General features: G+C 41.6%; 1 protein-coding gene across 2 annotated transcripts in view; it reads left to right on the forward strand.

Annotated features, from left to right (window-relative positions):
- Positions 1-1451: 1451 nt before the first annotated feature.
- ERCC6 (ERCC excision repair 6, chromatin remodeling factor) overlaps positions 1452-27297 on the forward strand; it is a 77981-nt gene continuing 52135 nt past the window's right edge. The window contains exons 1-5 of one of the 2 annotated variants that reach the window (XR_009612981.3): positions 1452-1632; positions 6409-6844; positions 8687-8807; positions 11392-11503; positions 15534-16251. Coding sequence is in view for 1 of the 2 variants with exons in the window: in XM_060642189.3 (XP_060498172.3) it covers positions 6423-6844; positions 8687-8807; positions 11392-11503; positions 15534-16251 (1373 nt within the window). In the remaining variant the exon portion in view is untranslated. The remainder of the gene's footprint in view (positions 1633-6408; positions 6845-8686; positions 8808-11391; positions 11504-15533; positions 16252-27297) is intronic. The other variant, XM_060642189.3, reaches the window with a different exon arrangement.

Here is a 27297-nt window from a genome sequence, read left to right on the forward strand (position 1 = left end):
GCCTACCCTAATAACCTCATTTTAGCTTAATAAAAGTTTTTTAGGGTTTTTAGAGAAACTTTCTCCAAATACAGTCACATTTGAGCTACTGGGGTTAGGATTTCTGTGGAATTTGGATGGATGCAGTCCAGCTCATAACATATAGGAATAGTTCCTGAGGTCTTGCTGGCCCCAGGGTTTTGTGCAATCTTGAGTTGTTTTCCTAACCCTGTCCACACCTTTGTAAAAGTTATTAATTCTCAACTATCCAGTTTGAGTGTACCATCTGCTTCCTGTCCAAATTCTGATTGATACGTATGGGCTCAGCAAAATAATGCCCATTGAAAAGAGGATCTCATTCTCAAAATGGTTGGGAACCACTATACATCTGGGAGAAACAACTTTCATACTCAAGCATTAAAACTAATATCTTACGAATGCCTTTCTATTCTCAATTATTGTATTCAGGAGATCACTAGAATTCTTTATTCCTTTTTTTTTTTTTTAAAAAACAGGTACATTTTCATGTGGGACGACTTGAAGTATATGTAAATTAACCTTGCTAACGGGACAGATATGGGGGTATTACTGACCATTACCAAGTAGCTTCCTAGCCCCCTTTTTCTATAGCCCGACTTCAGGCTTCAAAACGAAGAAGGCACTTCCCTACCCAGGAACCAAAGATCCTTCCCTAAAACAAAACAACAAAACAAAACACACAAAAAAAACCACACAAAGATTCTTACTCCCAGAGGACTTTCTGGCTTTGGTACCCTCTCCCAGCACTGGGATCCCTGGGCTGAGATGCTGCCTTGTTTGGTATCGTTACCACTGCGGCCGGGCTACATCCTGGGCTATTCCTTAGGTAAAGATCGGTTTCCTTCCTTCCTTCTGAACCTAGGTGTGGACATTTTGTTTCTCCAAACGCTCCAAACAAAACTTCTCATTTTGGCTCAAAATTCTTTTTACCGCTTTGATATCAGGACAGATTATTAAACGATTGACTCATTAATGCAATGAAGACATTCTTGTAAGCCCACTGTACACCATCCCAACCCAAGTATGTGTGTGGCAGGTGGAGGGGCAACAGAGATACACAAGCCCTCTCCCTATTTTTGGCGTGCTAACAGCCGTGCCAGATGACTAACAGGGATCACAACGTCTACCGCGCGTGGCTATTGAAAAGTTACACTCAAGCCAGCTCCCTTCCCAAGCTTACTTTCTTTGGACTTCACGGTTAATTGCAAGCATTTACATTCTTGTGGCACACGTGCACCTTTCTCTTTCTCTCTATGGAAACATGTCTTGTATTTCTTATAATCGCCTTCCTAGAGCGGTATTTTTTTGACCACGAGTGAAGCCCGGGCCCAAAACACACAGCCGACTATTTGCCCAGACGACACTCAAGAACAACTCCAAGTAAAAAGTGAAGGCTATACCGCACCCTCAAATCACGTGACCTCGCCCGCTGCTCCAGGGAGCCTGGCGCATGCACAGTAGGCCCCACCCACGCACGCTCGTCGGGTCACGCTTGGGGGCGGTGCTTACGGCGGGCTGAAGACGCATGCGCCGCAGTTGGTCCCAGTCTAGTTTCCACGGCTGGTGGCGGTGGCGGCGTCTACGTTTCCGTACGGGTGGCCGCGCGGCCCTGGGGTGAGTGTTCGGATGGCCGGGCTAAATGTCGGGCAGGGGATGTTTGGGCCCCGCTCGGACTCCCAGGCACCCACGGCCTCGCCTCGGCCATCTGGCCGCCTTGAAGGATCCCATCCGCGGGGGCGGCGGGAGCTGGCCCTCGGGCCTGACGCGCGCCTTCCGTGCCGGCGCACCTGCGGCCGGAACTGACGAAGTAGCGCGCGCCCACCTGGGGCGGCGGGAGGTAGCAACCTTGGGGCCGCAGGCTAGCCGGCCAGCCACGGAACATCACTTCTGAGCTTTGTGTGGGCTCCGGCGCGTAGGGTCAGCGCGGCCCTGTTTGGAGTTTGTTACTTGAAAGAGAGGATCGGGGTAAATTCAAGTCAGGCGCTTTGGGCATTGACATAGTCAAGTGGGAGTATGTGGAGGAGGATTGAGCCGTCCACATATAAATACTGTTACATTGGTTTCCCACGTAGCATCCATCGTCATAGTTGTCATCCTTTTCCAAGCTGCCGTCACTTTTCACCTGTGTGTCTCCCATCATCTCCTTGTACTGTTTGTTCTAATCCATTATCCATACAGTAGCCCAGGTGGTCTCTTACAAACGTGAAATAGGTCATAACCATCATCACCCTGTTTAAAACCCTTAAAAATCATTCCATTGCTCTTGGAATAAAATCCAAGTTAATGTTTTCCCAGGTCCTTTGTGACCCAGCCAACTCCTCCATCTTCGCTTATGCCCCACTCCATCCCCAGCTAGGCATGGTTACAATAAAATATGCATACCACAATTCAGCTCTTCTCACAGAAGCCCCAGTGCTCAAAGGGGAGGATAATGAAGATACCGTTATTCCAAGATGATTAAGGGTTGCAGAGTGTTAGAAGATATTCTGTAAGATTTACACAATGAATGGAGTCCTTATCAGCAACTTTAACTCAGTTACTCGTGTAGGATAAAGTAAAAAAGTTTCACTGTGTTCCACCTTTCTTTCATTTTCCCAAATGCCCCAGCTCATCAGCCTTAGAAATTACACATTTCTTTGCAAGATGTTCACTCCACTTTTGGCCTGATTAATCCTGTTCATCCTTCAGATACTGGCCCGAGTATCACTTTATCAGCCTCCCTTCTCACCTACCTCTGCCCTGTCAGTTAGGTTCCTCTGTTATTTTGTCCTGAAAAATCCTGTTTGTTTATAACAGTTACTATAACTACATTTGTGTATATAATTTATATATGAGCATAGATTTTGTATGTGCAAATATGTATACGTGTGTATAATTCTTAAAATGTATGTTTTCCCCAAGAGACTCTAAAGTGTATGGGGACAGAAACTAGTTAACCTAGTATGTTGCCTGGCATAATTGAAATTGTTGAATGGATGATTTATTTCACTTCTGAAACCCTTTATCTTCTGATGAGAACCTCCTGGGTTCAGCTCTCATTCCCAGCTTGCCCTTTGGTCCACAGTCATTCTTCAAGTGGCTTCTTGATGTCTCCCTCTCTCCTTCCCTGTCTTCCTATTCCAGTCCCTTCCGGCCTCCCCCCCCACCCCCAGCTTGGACCCCAAGTTCAGTTACTTGAATTAGTCTCCTCCTCAGCATCTGCATCCATGCCCTTTTGTCCTCTGCTACTTCTGCTCAGAAAACCCCCAACAGTGACATTTCCCCTGGGACTGTTACGTTAATTACTGAAGGAGGAAATTGTACAGCCTTGGGGATTGTTTTGGGGGCCCTCCACACCCATCACCAGTGTTTGTTCCCCATCAGCTTTTCTCTTCTATAGGACATTTATTCCAGATTTTTATTCTTCTCCAGCCTGCATCCCAACTTTGTCCTTTGGCTCAGGAGATGCCCAAACTTCCTGCCTTGCAGGATATTTTCTCTGTGGTCCACCTCAGCTTTCCTCTTCTGCACTTACGGATTTAGATACATTAAGATCATTCTTCTGCCAGAGTTGGAGAAAGATGTTTCTTCTGTTTACATCTATACTTGGTCTTTCCCTGCTACTGTCTCCTGTACAACCTTCACTGTAGGTTATCTCCCTATACAGCGCCTTGCCCCTATTGCATTCTATAGTTTTTCTTGACTTAATTTCCCTCCCCCAACCCATTATTACTTTGTCATTCCAGCTGTCTCCCTTCCACAGCCAGGTTCCTTAGGGGGGGTAGATTACCCACTTGTGGCCTCCATTTCTTGATCTACTCACCTAACTCACTGCATTCTGGTTTTCGTCCCCATTGCTCCACTGAAACTTATTTTACTAAGATAATTAGTGACCTAATTTCCAAATCCCTTCTGGCTGCCTTACATGAACTTGCCATATCGTTTCCCATTTTTAACCATCCCTTCTTTTCTATTATTAGAAGTTTTTTCCAAACATCGTAATTTTAATTTTGTTTTTGTACTACAGTATTATTAAGATTTGTGATTGAATTAATGTCTTTTTTTTAAACTAAAAAAGGAATGTTTGTATATGTACAAATAAGAACAGTGACAACGGAATTATTAATTCCAGCCAGTATGAAGGCCCTGAGCCAGGATCCTGCCCTCTGTGTTGAAAATGCAGGCTAGCTAATGATAGAGCACCAAGTTGATCCTTTCTTCTGAAAATAATCAGAAGGCATAAAAAAGGAAGAACTTGTTACTCTGCTGTTCACTTTTAACCTTTGCAGTTTTAGCGCCTTACCCTCTGAAAGGATTTCTGGTACCTGTCATAGTCTTAGGATTCTTTGGGCTGTTTGCTCCGCTGATACATCCACATCTCCTTCAGACCTTTCTCTTGAGCCAAGATTTGCATTTCTGACCGTGCTGGACATGTTACTTGTGGCTTATAAGCTCTCTACCAGCCCTTCCTCCTGCTTCTCATCTGCTTTCTTTCTGAGATTCTTATTTTTATGACTGAATTCACCAGTGACTCAGTTGTCACATTGGACCTGTTATTTTAGACTCTTCTCTGAACCTTACTTCCATTCAGCACATATGGAGTATGTTCTGTGTATCAAACTTTGGGCCAGGTGTTCAAATTTTAGCTTGTATATGTTTGGTTTTTTGTTTGTTTGTTTTTGTTTTTGTTTTTTTTTTTTAGTTCCAGACCCAATGGATTGTCCCTTCCTCTGTATCCAGGTGGCCTCTTGTTGGTGGCTCTTCTGCAGACCTGCCCATGTTGTTGACATGTTTCTCCTCCCCTAGAAAGTGAGCTACTCTGGAGGGGATGGTGCTAAGTTCCTGGCATCTTTGTATCCTAGTGTTTGGCCACTGGAATGGTTTTATTTAATGAGAAATCAGTGGGGCTTACTGGGAGATCTGGTCATTTCATATGAATAAAGTTTCAGTGGTGAAAGATACCTTCCTTTATTCACAGTTAAAAGCAAGGCTGTTGGTTATTGGATTGTTTTTTGATGTAGTTATTAGATAGTTATGCAGTCAATATGGTGAATACATTTTCATTCAAGGAGTTCCTGAGTATGTGGAGTAAAATATAAAAGCTTCTTTTATTCCTCCCTATTCCTTCTGCTTCCCCTTCCCCAATAGTTTAATATGTATCTCCAGATCACTTTGGATGCATTCCATACACACACATACAGATATACATTTTTTTAACCAACATAAATGTGTTCGTACTAGGGGAATTTTTTTTCACTTTACAAGACTTTTATATCCTTGTCACTGAAAATACTTAATGCTTGTATTAAATTATTGACATGCTACAATACACATTCTTATATACATGTGAGTACTTCTCTGGAATAAATACCTGGTCATGTGCATTTTAAATCTTGATAGATACCATTAAATTGGTTTCCAGAAGAGCTTTAGTATATCCCTACCAGCATTGTGTGAGGGTGGATCTTCCTTGTCTGTACTGGATTATTATCAGGCCCAAACTGTTTTCGCCAGCCTGATTTGCAGCAAATTGTATTGCACATTGAAATGGGGTTATTTTTGAGAGTATTTAATCTTTCTCAGATTCAGATTTGAGTGGTGCTCTTATGTCTTGTTTGTAGTTTGTGTTTATTAGAGTAAATGTTTAGCCTAAAAATTTCTAATGTCAGAGTCATAGAGAAGCTTGTTCCTTACTTCACTAAATTTGCATATCACAGTTAATCATGCCACTGTATTGGGAATCTTTTGTGCCATAATGCAGTGAAAATGCTAACTTGGAAAGCAGCAGTCAATGATTTCAGTTGATTTGGAGAAGACACGCAGGGCGTCAGTCAAGATTTTGGTTGCCAGCTTTATTGGCTGGTTCTCCAAATGTTTTTTGTTGCTGCTACTGCATTTCTTCCTACTGGTTTGTCGCCGTTGTCGTCATTGTTGTCTTCTTCTTCTTCTTTTTTGGTTAATTTTTTCTTATTTATTATCAAATCTCAAGAATATGTATAGCTTGTACCCTTTTAAGAAAAGTAGTATTTGGAAGCTTGAATTTATCTAATTGGAGGATTATTATTTGCTCTTTTGAGAAATCAGGCTTCTTTAATTATAATTTTTTTTTAAAATTTTCCTTTTAAATGTTTATTTTTGAGAGAGAGACAGAGTGTGAGCAGGGGAGGGGCAGATAGAGGGAGACACAGAATCCGAAGCAGGCTTCAGGCTCTGAGCTGTTAGCACAGATCGCGACATGGGACTCGAACCCACAAACCGTGAGATCATGAGCTGAGCCGAAGTCGGACACTCAACCAACTGAGCCACCCAGGCGCCCCCTTTAATTATAAGATTTTTAAGAAACTATATAAATATCAACTCTTTATAACCAAAAAGCTTATTACGTACCTTTTTTTTTTTTTTTCCTTTTAGATAGTCTGTAGAGGATGCAAAATGCAAGAATCCCCCACTCAAGCCAAGCTCAGGAGCAAGACTGTTTACAAAGTCAGTGTGTCAGTGATAAACAAGAAATGACAATCAAACGAGAAAATGACGGCAATGCAGAGGTGGAGGAAAGCCTCCCCTCTTGTTCCTCTGCCAGCGGACCATCCACTTCTGCCGAGGGCTGTTCATCAGAAGTTCTGAGGAGAGGGCCAGCCCTGCTGCACATCGACAGACATCAGATACAGACGGTGGAGCTGAGTGCGCAGGCTCTTGAACTGCAGGGGTTGGGTGTGGATGTGTATGACCAGGACGTGCTGGAACAGGGTGTGCTTCGGCAGGTGGACAGCGCCATTCATGAGGCCAGCCGTGTGGCCCAACTTGCTGATGCAGAGAAAGAGTATCGCTCAGTCCTGGATGACCTCACGTGAGTGTGGACCGTCTTCTCTGATTGCAGAATTTGTGTTTACATGTGACAGAGAAATTCAGATGATAGCTGTAGTATTCCAGAAATTTAGGAAATTGATAGAACCTCTAATTTGAAAGATGAGGTCAATTAGGGCAGTCTTTGGCCTTGTGTGTGAACCCTAGCCCTTTCCCTCAGCAGCAGCACTGAACATGGTAGTTAGGGTCCCAGTCCAGCCAACAATAGCCTGTGTATGCATAACGTCCTAGAGAGAAGTACTGTTCCAAGTGCCCCAAAACTCACAAGCATGTGCACAAAATGGTTCTCAGGAGAAGTGTACCTAAAGGTGTGATGTGTCCTACTCAAGATACCAGGAACACACCCACCTCCCCCTCGCATTTTTCTCTTGTCCTATAGTTTCTTTCCAGTTTCCTGTGTCTAAACCAAGGGACAGTCTTTTGGTAATTTTTCAGATTTGTATTTCTAGAAATAATGAGAAACAACTCCTTGTTTTTTCCTTTCTTCTGTCCTACTTGTGACTCTGTAGGAAAGATGATGTCCTGTGGAGACTTCATTTGTGTTTTAGAGGAGAAACAGGCCCTGGACCTGGGCTAAAAGGTGGGGCAGGTGGAAGATTGAACTTCCACCCCATTGCCAGTTTGCCCTGTCATGACCAGTTTTCTAGGCTGTGTCAGGCAAGCAGGAAGGAGGAGAGGAATGGGTGGAGGGATGGTGCAGTTTTGGATGTGGGTGGCTGGGGAGGGGAGAGGTGGGACTGTTGTCTGCCCTCCGTGGGGGAGGCTGAGGTACAGATGCTGTGGGAACTTAAAGGACATGTTTTCTGCCAGCAGCTTCTTGGTGTGTTCTTTTGGCCTCTTGAGTAGCAGGCATTCTGGATTACTTGTACTCTGACCTCCAGGTGTGAGGAGCTCGACTCCTTATAATGAACACACCTTTACATTTGACCTGCTGCTTGCATGGGTGACGGCGGAGTGCTGCAGAATTACAACACAGGTTAACAGAGCGATGGTGACACGTGGTTAGACTGCCAGTAACTTGCATTGATAACATCTTTTATCCTGAAATCCACAAAGGTTACAAACAGCAAATTACCTAAGTGTCAGGATTGAATTTGTGTTTTGAAAATTGGGAGTTTACCATTCTATGGTGTGTGTTTTAGGAGCAGCGTAACATAGGTTGATTTTTTTCCCCCTTCACACTGTAAAATGTAATGCTACAGCAAGTAAGTCTTCCAGTATTGTGAAAGAAAAATAATTGTCACAGATATCTGACTTGTATAAGAAAATGTATAAGCATTTCTAGTTCTTTCCCAAACTTTGGGTGACTTCCATAATGGGACTTTAAAAACCCATGTATGGCTTGTTGATAATGGGAGAGGGTGTGCGTGTTTGGGGCAAGAAGTATATGGGAGTCTCTGTACCTTCCTTTCAGTTTTGCTGTGAACCTAAAAGTGTTCTAAAAAAAATAAAATCTTAAAAAAAAAAAAACAAACCATGTATACGCATTTTTTCGTCTAAAAGGTAACTTACTGCACACTGTTTTAGCACAGTCTCTTGAATAGAGTAGACCCTTAAAATGCTTGTAGAATGAATGAAACAGCTTACAGATGGGAATGTGCTAGTTTAAATCAGCCAGATCAAAGAAAACGCCTTAGCAGTTATCTTACCTTCTAACAGCCCTTCAAATTCAATATGTGGCCAAAAAGAATATGGAATCTGGTTTAGTTTCTTTTATCTTTTAGTTAATAAGTAAAAGGACATTGTTTTAGCATTTCTGTCATCTTACACTATTAAAAAAAAATGTTACCAGAGTGGAAAATAGACACTGTATCTTATTTTTCAGGTCATGTAGGACATCCCTAAGGCAAATCAATAAAATTATTGAACAACTTAGCCCTCAAGCTGCCACCAACAGAGACGTCAACAGGAAACTAGATTCTGTAAAACGACAGAAGTATAATAAGGTGAATCCAAATAACACATTTAAGTATTGCATTTTTGAAAAAGTAATCATTTCTGTTCAGTTAATATTTAGGAAGTATTCGAAAAGTAGTTAAAATATGTGAAGCATGTGTCTATAATAAAAAATTTTGAATTCCTTTTGTATGTTTAATTTTTCAGCTGTTTCCCTTTAATATCTCCTGTTAAAGAGTATTTTTTAGGGGCACCTGGGTGGCTTAAGCTGGTTAAGTGTCCGACTCTTGATTTGGGCTCAGGTCATGATCTCATGGCTTGCGGGATTGAGCCCCGTGTTGGGCTCTGCACTGAGAGCTTGGAGCTTGCTTGGGATTCTCTCTCTGCCCCTCCTGCATGATCTCTCTTTTTTTTTCTCTCTCAAAATAAATAAATAAACATTAAAAAAATATTTTTAAACATACACACACATTCACACGTTTGAGAAAGTGTTCCCTTCTTGGCGTTGCGTGCTGCCTTATTCATGTTTAGGATTATGGTCTTCCTTGCTTTGCCACTTTCTTTTACCCAGCTTAGGCTCCTGCTTGGCATGCTGGCCTCTCATCCAGTCTCCTTGTGTGGTGTGAATTTCCTTTTTTTCTTCTGCTTAGCTCCTGCTTGTCCTGATTGTGTATGCTGTGTTTCCTGTTGGTATAGCCATACCCCCCTCACACTCATGCTTACTGTTCTGAGAGGCCAGCATTAGGTATTGCAGTCATCACCCAGCCACACTGATGGGTCTGCATTGAGGGTTGTACAACTTCAGGCTAGGGAAGATCTGAGATTATGACATTGTTTTTATGAGGTTTGAAACAGCTTTTAGTATTTACTTGTGTTTTAAGAAAATATATTGGAGTAGATAGGAATGACTAGTTTTGATCATTTGATCCAAAATGTCATCCAAAATGACTAGCAGATATTTTTGTGCTTGCAGTTGACCCACTGCAGTGAGTAAAGTTCTTACATATCTTATTTAAGCTCCACTAGTGGACACATATAGACTCGGTTCCTCCTGCTTTCTGCTCACCAGTCCGTTATCTTCACCACCCCATCTTCTCTCACCAGAATAGCAGCCCAAAGGTCAGAGCTCGCAGTGGTTTCAGGTAGCCAGGGTCTCTGCTTTGGGGACATCTGGCCTCTTGTTGGAATATGCAAATTAATGTGCAGAGACCTCTAATCTTGGGCTTCTGGTGAGCTGAGGTGTCAAGGAGCAGGAGGACCAAATGTTGGGCCATTTTAGGTACTAGTGTAACTCAATTGTATATTCCCATCTTTCTAAAGTAGTCCTTTGATGGTTAGACTATTCAGAGAAAGGCTGTTTGTTTTGTTTTGTTTTGTTTTTTGAGAATGGCTATCTTTTGTGTGTGTGTGTGTGTGTGTGTGTGTGTGTGTGTGTGTAGAGAGAGAGAGCTGGGGAGATGGGCAGAGGGAGAGAGAGAGGGAGAGGGAGAATCTTAGGCAGGCTCCACGCTCACATGGAGCCCAACGCGAGGCTCTGTCCCATGACCCTGGGATCATGACCTGAGCCAAAATCAAGAGTTGGACACTCAACTGACTGGGCAAGCCAGGTACCCTGAGAAATGAGATGTTCTCATTTTTAAATGAGATTTAACCTAAAATCTGTTTAAATGAGATTAAATGAGGGAAAGACTAAAAGAAAATGAAATGCAGTTTAGTATAATGTGGCATTTATATTCAGTATTTCTCCTTGTCCTATACTCATATTTGGTGTTTAAACATTGACCTTGAGAGGAACCAGGTACCTTAGGCCTAATTAATTGGAGAGGCCCTAAGAATGGCTGCATAGCTGAGTTCTGGTGGTGTAGAGGGAGAAAAGACAAAGAGGGGTCATGGGTGGGAGGGTAAAAGGGTATATCACAATGTATATTCCTTTTTTTTTTTAAATGTTTATTTTGAGAGAGAGAGTACGTGCATGAGTGGGGGAGGGGCAGAGAGAGAGAATCCCAAGCAGTCTCTGAGCTGTCTGTGCAGAGACTGACATGGGGCTTGATCCCATGAACCGCAAGATCATGACTCAGGCCAAAATCAAAAGTCAGAGGCTCAACTGACTGAGCCACCCAGGCGTCCCTATATTCCTTTTAAAATCTTGTGATTGGGTAGAATACTATAAAGGACAATCATAAATATGGTAGATTATCAAAGGGGGCTGACTGTTTCAAGTGTTTGAACGTTTGTGTTTATGTTTCTTATTCCAGAGAATATTATTGACCTCATAGCCCGTTAGTTGGTAAGGTCAGAAACAAAAGTTTAATAATTTGCCCTGTGTGTAATGGGGGAAAACCAAGTAGAGCAGCTCCACCTCCCAAGTCAGTGGAGAGCCAGTGCATGTGAACATAGACAGCTGTGCTGCCCAGCCAAGAGAGGGAGTACAGACAGGGATGCCTGCCTGATGGAAATGCTTAGAGGCCTGCTTCCTGCTAGAAAAGTGGCAGTAGCTCAAATGAGGTTCTATCTAATAATAGTAACATACGGAATTTCTGTTTTATTTTGCTCTTGATTAAGGTTTTTACATTTATCTTTGGTATTTAGCAATAAATCATTTCTGTTTTCTGTATTCAATATTTACCATTTAAGGAACAACAGTTAAAGAAGATCACGGCAAAACAAAAACGTCTCCAGGCCATCCTTGGAGGAGCAGAGGTGCAAGTTGAAATAGATCATGCTGGTCTGGAGGAAGAGGATACAGGTGAGGAACAGTGTCTCCTTGTTCTTGAATTGGTGCCTGATGCCTGAAGTTGGTGGAGGGTATCTCCTCAGTCATGGCCAGGGTTCCCCAAAAATGTGTTTCTTTGCCTTAGTGTTGAAACAGAATTAGGAAAATTTTATTCTCTACTTCTGCAGAACCAAATCTGTTTTAAGTCATGTGGGGTTTTTAAAGAATGAAAGTAAATGTTTAACTGCATCTACTAGAGGCTGCTGGTGCACATAATTTATTATGTTTAATAAATTAGGGAGCTTAGCCTTCTTGTGTAGTTAATTTTGTAGAGACAGCTAACATCTTGATCAAATTACATTTTTAAGCCCAACATCATCAGTCAACATTCATAGAATTGCTTTTACATATCTTTTTGGGACATGTTTGGCAGGCTTTCCAAGCATCACTTCTCGTTAATGAAAAGGCATCTTCATTCAGGTTATACTATGGCTGTAATTTTGTTTTAATTACCGCGTAGGATGAATGTCTTTTGGAAAGCCTTTTGGGAAAATGCGTAAGCTCTGAAATGAAATATCTTTGTGGTCTGTGTGTATGTGTGGGTGTGTGTTTAGAAATTGTTGGTAGTGGCTCAGTCATTTAATACTTGAAATATAGATTAAAGCTTCTTAGCATTTAAGCATTCCAAGCAAATGTCTTCTACCAGCTCCAGAAACTTATTCAATAAGACAGGGGAATTTTTATGAAGAGTTAGGGCAGTAGAAAAAAATACGAGACTGGGACACCTGGGTGGCTCAGTTGGTTAAGTGTCCCGACTCTTGGTTTCAGCCTAAGTCATGATCTCATGGTTCATGAGATCAAGCCCTGTGTTGGGCTCTGAGTTGACAGTGTGGAGCCTGCTTGGGATTCTCTCTTTCCCTCTCTGCCCCTCTTGTGCTAGTGTGCACGCGCTCTCTCTCTCTCAACAAATAAATAAACATTGAAAAAAAAAATTAGAGACATGGACTTTTAAAACTTCAGTCTCTGAATTCGTTGGGCTTGTAACCAAGGCTTTCTCCTGCTGAGGTTCCATGTTCTCGTTGTTCCTGTCCGGCTGCCTAAAACCTGCCACTGCATTGTACCTTCTCTTGCTTCTTTGGTAAAACTATCCAGGATTAATAGACTTCCCCAATTCCAAAAGCCCCTTTTCATTCTTGTTCCACCTGGCCTGTCTGTAGCAGCTGATACTTCTGTGCCTTCCAGGATCCCAGTCTCTACTGGTTTTCCTTTTGGCCCTCTGACCATTTCCATAGTGGTTTTTTTTGTTTGTTTTGTTTTTGTTTTAGAGAGAGGGTGTGGGGTGGGAAGTATAGGGTGAGGGTGGGGGCATTAACAAGTTAATTCTAAAATTGATATAAAAATGTATTGGGCCAAGAAAAGTCGATTTAAAAAAAAATTTTTTTTGATGTTTATTTTTGAGAGACAGAGCATGAACAGGGAAGGGGCAGAGAGAGAGAGGGAGACACAGAATCTGAAACAGGCTCCAGGCTCTGAGCTGTCAGCACAGAGCTTGATGTGGGGCTCGAACTCATGAACTGAACCACGAGATCATGACCTGAGCTGAAGTCGGACACTCAACCAACTGAGCCACCCAGGCAGCCTTCCCCCCGTTCTTTTTTTAAAGGTTATTTATTTATTTGGAGAGAGCGCATGAACCTGGGAGGGACAGAGAGAGAGGGAAGAAAGAATCCCATGTAGGCTCTGCACCGTCAGCACAGAGCCCAATGTGGGGGCTCTATCTTACGAACTGAGAGATCATGACCTGAGCTGAAATCAGGAGTCAGATGCTCAACCGACTAAGCCACACAGGCATCCCGAGAAGAGTGTGTCTTGAAGGGGAACAGAATATCAAGGCCCTTGATTAAGGTGCAGTAAGTAAGACAGTGGGTATTTGCACAAGGAAAGACAAATAGATCAGTGGGACAGAATATAGGGTCCAGCAGACAAACCCACCCATGTGTGGTTTATGATGCATGTGGCAGTACAGTGCTATGGGGAAGTGTCGTCTTTTCGGTAAGTGGTTCACATGAAGGTAAAATGAGTCTTGGCCTGCTACTCTATGTAGAAAGATAAATTCTGAAAGGATTATAAAAATATAAATGTGAGTGGTAACACAAAGCTTTTAGAGTATAGCGTAGGAAAGTATTTTCATGATTTTGGGGCAAAGACTTAACGAGACACAAAAATGCTTTTTGTAAAGAAAAAGATTTGATAAGTGACCTATATCACAACTAAACTGTGCATCAAAAGATAGCATTAAGAGAGGGAAAAGACAAGCTGCAGAGTGGGAGAAGATATTTGCAATACATGTATAATTGAAGCACACAAATCCAGAGTGTATTAAAGAACTCTTAGGAAAGGGCTAAAGACTTGAACATTGTCTTCAAAAGAAGCTATTCAGAAGGTCAGTAAACCTATGAAGAGGTGCCCTAGTTTATTAGTTAGTAGGGAGACACAAATTACAACCACAAAGTGGTACCATTACACAACTACCAGAATAGCTAAAATGGTAAGAATTGAAACTCTCAAACACTGTTGGTAGAACTTAAAATTAATAGGACCACTTTGGAAAACCATTTGGCAGTGTCTGCTAGAGCTTAACATACCCAAAGAATTATGTATAAATGTATTTCTGAAGGAGGTGTGCTGGAATATTCATAGCAACATAATTCATAGTAGCTAAAACCTGGAAACCACCCAAATGTCCATTAACAGTGGAATGGAAAAATTATAGTATACTTATATAATATAATACTAACAGCCATGAGAATTAACAGACTGCAACGATATTCAACAATAAGGATGACTCTCACAAGCATAATGTTTATAGCAAAAAAGCCAGACGTAAGAGTACAAACATTTCCATTTACATAAAGTTCAAAGCTAGGTACAGCTTGTTTATAGCGTTAATGGTATGGTCAGTTATTATTTTAGGGGGGGTGGAGACTGGAGGGTGCCATGAAGGGTGGTGCATCTGGGGGTAGTAGTGATTTCTGTTTCTTGATCTGGATGTCGGTGTATGGGTATGTTTTTTTTCTGAAAATTCACTAAGCTGTACATTTAGTATTTGTGCCCTTTCTGATATGTATTGTTCTTTACTGCAAGTTTAGTGAAACACTGGTTACAAGAAATGCAGATTTTTAGAATATGGATTCTTCCTGTTCAGCCTTACTTACGTTTGTATTTTGGCTGTGGGTGAAATAATTTTGCCAGAGATTAAGTTCAACTAACGAAAGAGGGATGATATCTGGGTGACTTTATATTGCTAGGCAGAACTTCCAATTTTAGTTTCTCTTTTCTGTTAGTTAACTTTGCACATTTAACACAGTGCTGTCCAGTAGACCTGTTTGCAATGCTGGAAATGCTGTCTGTGTTGTCCATTATGGTAGCCATTAGCCACATATGACTCATTGAGCACTTGAAATACGGCAAGTGCATCTGAGGAACTGAATTTTCAACTTAAATAACCACATGGTGACTATTATATTGGGCAGTGCAGAGTGAATGTTTATGTTTTATCTATGTAGGTGCATGCTGATTCTTTATGTTTTCTGTTTTACTATCTCTTGAATTTAAGTCCATGTGAATGTTGGTATTTGAAGTGACATGGAAACTTGGGAGATTGCTTCCTTGGGGGCTACTCTTTAATTGATGAGGAAACACAGAGAAATGTGTATGTTGTATATGAGTAGCTCTGTCTTTAGATACACAGAGAGTGTATTTATAATGCATTATTTTAGAAAAAGTTATTGAGAAACCACCTTTTTTTTAAAAATATGAAATTTATTGTCAGATTGGTTTCCATACAACACCTTTTTGAATAGGAGTGTATTGAACGTGGTATGATGAATGCTATAATAAATTTTATTCTGTTCTTTTATATACAATATGCTTTAGTACATCCACGGTATGTTTTTTAAATGTGAGTTGTTTGTAGGTGCTGTTTATTGAATAAGTGAGTCCTTGTGTCGTACTCTTGGAAAGGTTCACACTAGTGCCCAGTGCATTGTCGTCCCTCTTTCAGAACCGGGGCCATCCTGTCTCGGCAGCATGCTCATGCCTGTCCAGGAGGCTGCTTGGGAAGAGCTCATCCGCACTGGCCAGATGACACCTTTTGGAACCCAGATCCCTCAGAAACAGGAGAAAAAGCCTAGAAAACTAATGCTCGATGAAGCATCAGGCTTTGAAAAGTATTTGGCAGATCAAGCAAAATTGTCTTTTGAAAGGAAGAAGCAAGCTTGTAATAAAAGAGCAGCTAGGAAAACTGCGGCCTCGGGCACCTCTGAGCTGAGCGCAACACTCAGTGCAAACAAACCAAGTGAGCGAAGCAAAGTTCTCTCGAAAGCAGATAAGCGCTTGAGAAAGCACATCAAGAAGCTGCAGAAAAGGGCTCTTCATTTCCAAGGGAAAGTGGGCTTGCCGAAAGGAAAGAAGCCTTTGGAGTCTGACGTGAGGCCGAAGGCAGAGGGCACCTCTGAGAGCGAAGAGTCCGAATACTTCCCCACGGAGGAGGAGCAGGAGGAGGCAGAGGGGGCTGAGCTGACCGGAGAAGGCCCTGACTCCGTGCTGAAACCCGTGCTCAAGCACCGGAAGCGGCAGAAAAAAGTCACGGTGCAGGAGATGGGGGATGACTTTTTTCCAAGTTCTGGGGAAGAAGCAGAAGCCACCTGTGGAGGAGGAGGTCGGAAAGTAGTGAGATGCCGAGATGATGGAGATGAAGATTATTATAAGCAGCGGCTAAGGTCAGTCTGCAGAGATTGTAGAGATTGTACTGCTTGCTTTGTCTTAGGCAGCAGGTTTATTAAACAAGGATTCTAGATTCAGGTTAATGTATTAGACCCCCGTTTATCCAAAGGTTGGACTTCCTGCATCCTTAACCTCCTAAACCAGCAGAACCCCCAAGTCCCCAGAGGAGCTGATACGGAATGCTTCTAATTTCTGTATCTTCGTTCAGATTTGGGACGAGTCTCAGAAGAAAGGCTTGGGGGAGGGCCAGGGCAAGATGCATGCAGAGGACTGAAGTGTGAGATGTATGCCTTTATACTCAGAGAGGTCACCTGTAGCAGGGGTCAGGATAAGACTGGCTTGTATAGTGGTGGTTTTTGTTTTCTTTTGAAGCAGGGAAGTGATTGTGGAGGACTTTGTCCCAAAAAGAAGCTGAAATTTAAGCTTTGGTGTATGAAAGAATAAGCTTGTTTTCTTAAATCCCTCCTTCCTTATCTTGAGAAAGTAGTCACCTACAGAATTATAAACCCGTCATGCTGCCAGAAGTGTATTTCATGCTCATTGCATACCCTTCCTTTTCAAGGTCATTTTTATGCTGGAGATTGACTTTGGCTTTTTTCCATGGCTCTCTCAGTATAAGATGCAAATAAGATAAAAGGGAAGGTGAATGTGTTCATTCAGGAAGTCAGCTGCCATATATTTTTTCTGAGCCCCGGAAAATGGTCTGTATGCTGCAGATACCAGTGTGTCCCACTGAGCATGACCATGCCATGCCTCAGGTCTCCCACATAAGCTTACTAAGCACGAACAAGGTCCAAGGGAAAGGGGATCTGTTTGAAAGATAAATAAAACAGGTAAATAAGATAAAAAGATCCCCTTATTTATTTATTCATTTATTTATTTATTTATTAAAATTTTTTTAATGTTTATTTTTGAGAGAGAAAGATCCAGAGTAGGGAGGGGCAGAGAGAGAGGAAGACACAGAATCTAAAGCAGGATCCAGGCTCTGAGCTGTCAGCACAGAGCCCGATGCGGGGCTTGAGCTGTGAGATCATGACCTGACCAGAAGTTGGACGCTCAACCAACTGAGCCACCCAGGCGCCCCAGCAGATTACTTTTTAAGTGTTTGCTCCTGGGATGGCTTTTTCCCAGTCTTCCACAGTTTTTTCTTCTTTTCTATGTAGGGAGGTCTAGTTTATTGTTTCTTGTAGCTTTCCACGGGCCTTTATGAATGCAGATTGTCCTGATATTTTTTCTTCTGTTACTTAGAACTGATGACCCACATCCAGATTGTCTCATACACTCCCTAACCCTTTTATCTGTCTATGTATCTATTTGTTTATTTATATTAAAAAAATTTTTGTAATGTTTATCTTTGACAGAGAGAGACAGCATGAGTGGGGGGGGGGGGGGGGGCAGAGAATCTGTAGCAGCCTCCAGGCTCCGAGCTGTCAGCACAGAGCCTGACGTGGGGCTTGAACTTGTGGACAGCGAGATCATGACCTGACCCAAAGTCAGACGCTCAACTGACTGAGTGACCCAGGCGCCCCGTTTATTTATTTTAAACTTTGTTTTTATTTATTTTGAGAGAGTGTGCATGGGGGAAGGGCGGGGGTGGGAGGAGAGAGGCAGAGAGGGTGAGAGGGAAAGAGAGGGGAGGATCCCAAACAGGCCTCATGCCATCAGCACAGAGCCAGGACTTGGGGCTCGAACTCCTGAACCATGAGATCATGTCCTGAGCCAAAACCAAGAGAAGGATGCTTAACAAACTGAGCCACACACGTGCCCCTGCCTAACCTTTTAAAAGCAGAGGTGGCATAGTTTTTTTCACACAGTTTGAGGACCTGTGACCTAAATCCAGTTCTTAGAGCTGTTACACTTACTGTGGTAGACCTTAAGTAGCATCCTTGAGGAGTGGCTTACATTTGTTACTTCTCATTGCAACTTTAACTTTACTTTGCACATTTAATATCTGTAGAGGTATTTGAAGGATATCACTGGATGCTCTTGAATGCTGAGTGGTGTCAGTCTCTTTCTAACTACTGTAGAGAATTAATAAAAGTGTTAATCTCAACGTATTGATTGTAAATGAAGCAATATTTTCTTCCCATTCAATATTAAATTAATTTTTAAATGTATTAGTATCATGATGAGAAGCAGTTTATTTTGATTGAATTTTAAATATGGGTTTAGTTTAAATTCATTGCAATGCGTTTTTCTTAATAATGTTAAGATTGTAGAACAATTATTTCCAAAGCCATACCAAAGCCAGTTTTTTGCTAAAGTTACAGTAAAATCTCAGATGAATTTCAGAAATATCAATAACTCTAATTGCCACCAAAATACTATAGCTCTTAAAATTTTATGGCCACAGTTATTACGGCTGTTAAACTGCAGATACCACATTGAAATGTTTGTTTTGCGTCTCCTTTGATACTCTTTGGATTGGGGGATGTTAAAAGAAAATGCTTTGGACTGAGAAGCGTTATTAAGAACAGTTTAGAACTGCCAGTTGCTTTTTATATTTTGTTACTTCTTGTTGCTGATCTTTGTAGACAGATTGAAATTGTAATGGTATTCCCTTGAGTGAAAAAAAAAGACTTTAGGCTTCTGTATCTTAGCAGTGGTTTGAGGATGGATAATCAGAGTAAAGCCCCATAGAGTTTGCAACACAGAAAATGAGTTTTTCTTAATGGTTAGAGTTTAGAAATGTGTACCTAAGCTAGGTGCCTTTTTTGAACTTGTACTGGTTATAACCCTGTTCATTGTAATGCTCATTTAAACTTAGAAGTGAAAGTGGGTCACTCCTAGACATCTCATCCCCTTTCTTCTCTGAGCTGGAGGGAGCATCTGTCTGAGGTCTTCCCTTAGCTCTAGTTCAGTCCCAACCTGGTAACTTTGTGTTTAGCTGTTGCTAAGTGCAAGTTTGCTATCAAGACATTTCTACAACATAACCTTTTCTGGAACAGGATAATAACTGTTAGGATCCTTCTTTTCTCTGACTTGGCCCCAAGACCTCAGATCAGTCTTGGAAGTGTTACCATTTTTTAAACTGCTCAGGTGTTTTTTGCCTGTCTCACATTTGTATCCTGCTTCTGTCTCTGTACTAAGTTGCATTTTGAGGCTGCCTCCTCAGTGGTGTTCCCTGATTTTCATACTTCTGGATATACCAGGAAGGATGAGCCAGTTCTTTGAAGTAAATATTCCGTCGGTTCCTACTCATGTCATTGGTATGCAGATCCTAGAAAACATCGTTATTTTTTCATTTTAATTTTGTAGCAGCAGAGTTTCTATTAGGCTATTGCTCTTAGTTGTGAGGTTTAGCTTTTCTTAAAATACATCACTGTTGTAGAAAGCTAGGGCCTGGGAGCTCCAGGAGCCAAATAAAGACTTAATAGGATTGACACACATGCAGTGTTTGAGTGATAGGTGTCTCTGGTGAACACTTAGGTGTTACTTACCCAGTCTGTACAGCCGGAATGGGTCACGGGTGGCCTACAAGACCAGACATTTCATATGTGCACCTTTCCCCTTGAGGTGATCAAAGATCAGCAGCCCTCGTTACCTCGGTGTTTCTGATTGATTTCCAGATGAGATACGAGGCAGCTCTCATTGTGTCATCTTTGCTCTCACTGCATGAATGTGTGTGTGCGCTCTAGGACTGGTGCTAGGGTTTCCGGAGAGGAATTTGTCTTTTAGGGGACATGGGCACAGAATGAATTCAGACAGGTATTTGGGGAAGACTTTGTGGAGGAGATTCATCCCAGCGCAAGGCCTGGTCTGTTGAGTAGTTCAGATATGTTGAAAAAGACCCTAAGGTGCAGGTTATTGAAAAGGAAAATACATGCTTGCTTTGCTTTGGAGACACATTATTTCTCATTTGGATTGCCTTGGATAGTGGCTGTGGTCTGCAGAGATGTCTGGTTTCTAAGCAGTCACTGTAGGAAGGTAGGGCACAAGCCCTCACCTTACCAGACAGCTCCCATTTTAGGCAGTGGCATTCTGTTCAGGGGGGAGACTGAGGCCCTGTTTGGACTCTCTAGGAAAGAGTGCTACAGTCCGTTAGTGATGTCTACCATGGACACGGGGGCCTCAGAGGGAAGCAGCAGCATTCATACCAGTTATATGCCAACTTGAGAGATAGCACAGACAAAAAATGTCACCAACTCTGGCTTCCTTCTCCAGCTGCAGTGAGCACTGCTTGGGTCAGACTTGGGTTGTAGGTCAGGTTGTATCCTAAGTGAGAGGATGTCCTTCCAAGTAAGTTTTGTTTCCTGTTGACACAACTAGGGCTAGCATTTATAATTTGACTTAAACCCATACCCTGAAGCTCTTCTTTCTATTTCTGTGTGCCAGACAGTATATAATAGTAACAGGCTTTATTTTCTTGTCAGTGAGCATAGACTGAAGCAGAGGTTCCCAGCCTACAGGCTGATTTTGCAGAATCACCTGGGTGCCCTGCCATTGGAGGTGCTGATTCAAGAAATCTAGCTTGGGGCTTCAGGTCGTAATTTTTAAAAAGCTTCTCCAGATCGTTCTGATGCACTGTCAACTTTGGGAATTACTTAATGTGTATAAGTAGGTTTTATATACTCTTCCTTTTTGAGGTGGTAGCTTTTGGCAGATTCAGTTTTTATACGTTACTTTTAAAAAAATATAATTTGTTGTCAAACTGGCTTACATACAACACCCAGTGCTCATCCCAACAGGTGCCCTCCTCAATGCCCATCACCCATTTTCCCCTCTCCCCCACCCCTCTATCCACCCTCTGTATTTAAGAGTCTCTTGTGGTTTGCCTCCCTCCCTCTCTGTTTGTAACTATTTTTTTCCCCTTCTCTTCCCTCATGGACTTCTGTTAAGTTTCTCAAGATCCACATATGAGTGAAAACATATGATATCTGTCCTCTGACTGACTTATTTCACTTAGCGTAATACCTTCCAGTTCCATCCACGTTGCTGCAAATGGCCAGATTTCATTCTTTCTCATTGCCAAGTAGTATTCCATTGTGTACATAAACCACATCTTCTTTATCCATTCATCAGTTGATGGACATTTAGGCTCTTTCCATGATTTGGCTATTGTCGAAAGTGCTGAGGTGTATATGTTACTTTAAAATCCTCTTTTATGTACCCTGCACAAGTGGGTTGTGTTTATATAGGAAAGGGCTTGGAGAGGAACTTTGAGGTCGGTTCATTCAGCTAAGTGCTGTGTAAAATAGATCATCTGCTTCTTATCAGAACATATGCTTCAGAATCACCTGGAAAGCATCTTCAGGACTCAGCTTGCAGTGTCTGAGGCAGCAGGTCAGGGGCGGAAGGAGCTGGGTGCGGCGCTCGTACTTTGGGCTCCCACTAATTCTGAGGCGAGGTTGGTGGCGTTCCTCAGTATTACAGGCCCTTACTATGTTCCCATTTAGGAAACCCTTGATGCAGTTGGAGAGAATTGTTGGTTAAGGACATTGGGGTTTGAAAATGTAATGCTTTTTTCTCTACTCTAGCCCAATGTCAGCTTGGTATTACCACTGCAATAAATCTCCCCCCTACCCCGCCCCCATTCTACCTCCACCTCAGTAAGTGAAACAAGGTAACAGACTTTTCAGTAGGTGGTCCCTGAGTCTCCTCATATATCATCTAGTGGTACTCTGGGCTAAGCTGCTGAGATCACAGCCTGAAACTGATTTGAGCGGCTACCTGCAAATGGTTTGAAGGCTTTCCACACCCCCCACCTTGAACTTTGGATGATTCCTTGTTTTTTTAAATAATGAAATTATGACAGTATTAAGATGGAAAAAAAAAAAACCAACTACTTACACCTCTTTTTTATGTCATTTGTCTACATTCTAGGCTTTGATCTTATGTATACGTACCTTTCATTTATTACAGTTATAGTAGGCTATTCAAACACTTGATCATGCCTTGTTCAAATTGATCGACTTGCCAATATGATCTGTTAAGAGGTAGAGCTGGGATTTGAAGCCAGGAGAGGGTTTTGTAAATGTCATTTTCCTTGCATTTGTGAATTGGTGGAATGTGTAATATCTAGATGTGACCACAGGGTGGCACTAAGAATCAGCACTTAGCTGCTTCCCCCTTCCTGTAATGGAAACCAAACCAAAAACTTCAACCAGTTGGATGGGGACTTGGGGTGATTGTAGGGAGTCTAGAAGACTTGACAGGTATGGTGTGGATGGGGATAGAATTTGCCTCATGGTCTTGTGTAACCTGCATCTGTAGTCATGCCTGTTGATGTAACTTTTTTTTTAATGTTTATTTTATTTTTGAGAGAAAGAGAGAGACAGACAGAGACAGTGCAAGTGGGGGAGGGGCAGAGAGAGAGGGAGACAGAATCCGAAGTAGGCCCCAGGCTCTGAGTCAACACAGAGCCCAACACGGGGCTTGAACTCGTGAACCGTGAGATCATGAACTGAGCTGAAGTCGGGCGCTTAAACAACTGAGCCACCCAGGCACCCCTGTAACTGGCTTTTAATAAATACAAATATTTATTTAAATAAATATATTTATTTAAATCTTTAAACCTTAAAGATTTTTCTTTTCTGCCCCATTTTTTTTACTTTGTTTTGTATGACTAACTTTGAGTTAGAAAAGGCTAATGACTCCATATATTATGTAAATCTTACAGATTACCTTCTAACACTGCGAGGCTTAATCATCTGGGTAAACAGTATCTCTGTTGTCCTTCCCCTTAAGCACTGGAGCTACTGGGGCCAGAGGCGATTTGGATCCTGGTTTGGAGGGTTTGGCTGTATACTTGCATAGTTCTAGAGGAGAAAGGCTGTCAGCATTTTCAGGTGCTTAGAGGGGTCAAGCCAAGTAGGATAAATGTTGGAGAAGTCTCTTGGATTTGGAAATTTGGAGGCCTTGATGGCTTGAGCAAGGGTGGCATGTGGGGGTTGGAAGAAAGGTTCTATGAGAACTATAGGTAGCATCACCTAACGCTTACTACTTAGGCAGTGCTTTGTGTCAGATGGGTTCTTTGGTTTAATCCTCACAAACCCTAGGAGATAGGAACCTGAGCCCAGAAAGCTGATATAATTTGTCCAAGACAGCAGTAAATGGAGAAGGCTGGAGAAGAGAAAGGGATCCGAGGAGGATTGGGTCAGGTGGGAGTGATCTATCAGCTTGGTTGGTGTGATGGACTGGGAGGAGCGTTGCCTCAGCAACAGGTTTCTGCCTTCACTTGATGGGGACCAATTCCACACTGTTTGCGGGTCCCATTCCATGCCTGAATGCTGCTGAAGGCTGTGCCTCCTAGAACCCTCTCCTAGCTGCTCTGTCTCCATTTTATTATCCCTACAGAGCCTCTGTGTCTTGTTTTGCCTAGAGCTGGCTCCCTTTGCACTGGGATTTTCTCATTTATTCTTCAATTGGATCTTTGTTTGCACTGGATGATGATTTAGCACTTTCAGGAAGGTCACATGTAGGAAAGGCCAAATTACATTGTAGAGCTTATAACTTTTTGTAAAAAGCATTTGATCTCCAAATTATTTGATGTCTAAGATCTGAATTTTTAAGTTTAATCTAGATTTATTCAAGAAACCTAAACATAATGATTTGAAGATTGTTCTTACTACCATCAGTTTCTAGGAGTTAATGTCTCAAGAAATAAACCTGTGTTCTCCCCCCCCCCCCCCCCCCCCCCCCCAGGATTCTATATTTTAGACAGAAGGAAAAGTTACTCCCTTAAAGAGTTTTCTTAGAATCTTGGCTTCTTTGAAATGACAAAGCTAAGACACAAATGAAGACTAATTCTGCTTCGTGCTCTGCACACACCTCTCATTCCCAGTTTCAGTGCATAATTGTCTGCATCAGTCTTAATTTACTCGGTGAGATCTGGACTCCTAACTGAGGGTATTTCATCTGCTCAGATGTGCCAATTAAGTCCACCCAGATAGACCATAAAAAGGCAGATAAGAAAAGTAAAACACTGAGTATCTCAATTTAGCAAATTAGACTAATCTGTAAGGGATTCTTAGCTGTCTGAAATAGAAAACCTATTGCACTACAGAAATGCAAACTATATTAAATACCCAGCTTGGTGCCTTGAATATATTTTTAAAAATCAAATTGTACTCATTGTGCTTCTGTTGTAGATTTCTTTCATGGATATTGCAGTAAGTGCAGAATGAGTCAGAGATTGAAATTTCACCCTGTATTGAGAATGATTTAACAATATGGTGTGTGACTTTTCCCTCACAGTGCAGGTCTGAAGTGCTCCAGGCTTGGTGGCTCTTGCAGTGTAAAAATGAAGGCAGAGCAGTTAGGTCCCTTGTGAATTTCAAGCAGCTCAATATATGACTTCCTTGGAGTTTTGGAGCAGGCATGTTCATTTTCTTACTATACGGTCTGAAGCTACTAATGTTTGACAATTCCTATTGATAGGTATATTTTGCCTTTTTTGTGGGTTGGTATAGGCAGTTCATTGGTTTGTCTGTTTATTAAATATGTCTTATGTGTTTGCTCAGTCTAGATTATTTGTAGTCAAAAGAATTGCTAAGCTGATTTTACTGTTGAAAAAGTTGGCAACTGTGCAGTGAAGAGGGAGTTTTGACTCACTTTGTGCAATATTGAGGTAGGGAAGGACATCTTTTGAGACATCTGTGAATTGGACTTTTAGAACTTGGTTTGCTCTTGTACAGTTGTTTTCATTGTGTAGCCATTAAAGAAGCGATTATTGACTCTTTGGCTTGCACTATGAGAAAAGAGGTGGTTTTAGGGAGTTTGGAAAATACATTTGAGAGACAAGATTATGTAACAGGAGTAGACTCTAGAGGTTAATTATCTGAGTTTGAATCTTCATGTTGGTGATCTTGGCCAGGCTACTTAATCTGTCCCTATTTTTCTTTAACTGTGAAAAAGATTAAATATAGTATCTGCCTCATAGGGTTTGCAAGGAGTAAATAAATTAATACAGGTAAATTGCTTAAAACAGTGCCCGGCACACGGTGAGCATCAGTAACTATTAGTTGTTGTCATTCCTTAGTATTTGTTTTCTGACTCTGAGTTTAAAAAAATGTATACATAATATGGATGTTTGTATGTGTAGTTTGAAAACACAACTGGTCCAGAGCTAGTCGTTGTTACTCAAGGAGGTGATATGTGACATAGGGGTTAGAAATCACAGGCCATGGAGTCCAGTGCCAGAGTCTCACCTAGTAACCATGAGATTCTGTACACCTTTTCATCTGTAAAATGAGGATCATAGCAGTACTTTGTTCACAGATGGTATGAGGATTACAAAAGATAATATGTCTAAGATATTAGGCTTATGTCAGGCAGTCAATAAATATTAGCTGCTCTTATTTGCATGCCCACCAGGTAAAACATTTACTACAAAGATTTCATCAAGTTGGTAAGAAGTCTGTGAGAATCATGAAGAGCCTATAAATAATGATATCTATGAAAAGGTGTCCTCTTTCTAAAGTAAAAGGCAGTTTAACAATTGGTATTAGTATGCATAGCCAGGTCATTAGCTATTATATACTTAGTTTTGTTGATATTAGGCTTTTTTTCCCTTTCATACATTTTTTATTAATATGATAAGGTCCACTTAGTGATAAAAAAGTTGTACAAATATAAGCACATTGTCAGTAGTTGTTTTGGGAGAAATCAAAAAATATTTCTCCTTTGAATGCACTAGGGGGCACTAGACCTCTGCCCAGGGGTCATTCTTCAAACTTCACAGCCTGCTCCTTGCTTCTGAGTGTGGATAGGTGAGGATTACACTTTGCTTCCTCACAGGTTTCTCTGTTCTAAGGTCCGTGTTCCAGATCATTCTTTTGTGCCTTGTAAGGCTTGATTTCCACACTCCTTGCTGTGCTAGATATGCAGGACATTGTTCCCTAAGTGGACTGTGATAATCTTAATCTTTGCTGATGGTATGGGTGGAATAGCGTGATGGCCTTCTAGACTAAGGAGCTACACCTAATTCCTGCCTGCCCAAGATTACAGTAGGTGTTTTAACAGTTATTTTGTATTCATATATAACCTGCAATTAACAAAAATTTCTCAGTTTTACTTTTTTTGTGTGTAATCTACCAATAATTAATTGCAAGATAGCATCTGATATGCATGTAGTATATAAAAAAAGTAGTTTCCCAAGGGTGTAGTACATATGTTACCATTTAGTGCTGTGTGAAACTTTTATTTGATTCATTTTGTGGCAGAGGAGACAAATGCAGTGGTGTTAAATGATGCTTCTAAAGTTCACACCTCTCCTTGCCAGTTAGAGACCTGAAATGCAGCTCTCTGCCCACATCTGGTTTTCACTTCTCAGTGGGTATCTTAAATCTGTGTTTTTTACTGGGTTCTCCGTTAGGGGCTGCCACCGAAGTCTGAGGAACTGTAGGAGTTAGAAAACCTCCCCAGTGAATAACGTACTTCATTTTATTTGGTTGCAGCTGTGATTATTACATATGTAGATTAAAGAAAAAGATGGTGGGACCATCAAAAACATTATTTCCTTTCTAGTATTGTCATTGTAGTTTAGGGCTAGTTAAATTTTTTGTTTTCCTTTCTCAGAAGATGAATTCTTTCATTAAAAAGTTGAATCTTTTGCCCACCCTTTTCCACCTGGTCCTATAGGGAAGCTTGGATGCCAACTTGAGGCTTCTGATTCTTCCCAAGATCTGGTGTGCAGAAACCAGTGTTGTTACAAAGTGAATCCACTGGAAAACCCAAAACACAATTCAGGACTTGAAAATAACTTACAAAATTTTTATTAATAAAGGAGTTTCCTTTCCTTTCCTGTCCTTTTTTTTTTTTTTCCTCCTTATACAATCAAGAATTTCTCTGACTTTGTCCTTGTCATGCCTCATTCTTTGTAGTGGACCTTACTCATGTTTACCTAGTGGATGTATCTAGGAGTAGTTCTTTAACATCATACATGTAGAAAGAGCAGGCATGCAGCAGGAGGTAGGCTGTAAATGAGATAGAACAGGACAATTCCTAGAGTGCTTGGGTGGCTCCATTAGTTAAGTGTCTGACTTTGGCTCAGGTCATGACCTCATGTTTGTGAGTTCAAGCCCCACATCGGGTCTGTGCTG

Source organism: Panthera onca, chromosome D2 (genome assembly GCF_046562875.1).
Source record: "Panthera onca isolate mPanOnc1 chromosome D2, mPanOnc1 haplotype 2, whole genome shotgun sequence".
NCBI lineage: Eukaryota > Metazoa > Chordata > Mammalia > Carnivora > Felidae > Panthera > Panthera onca.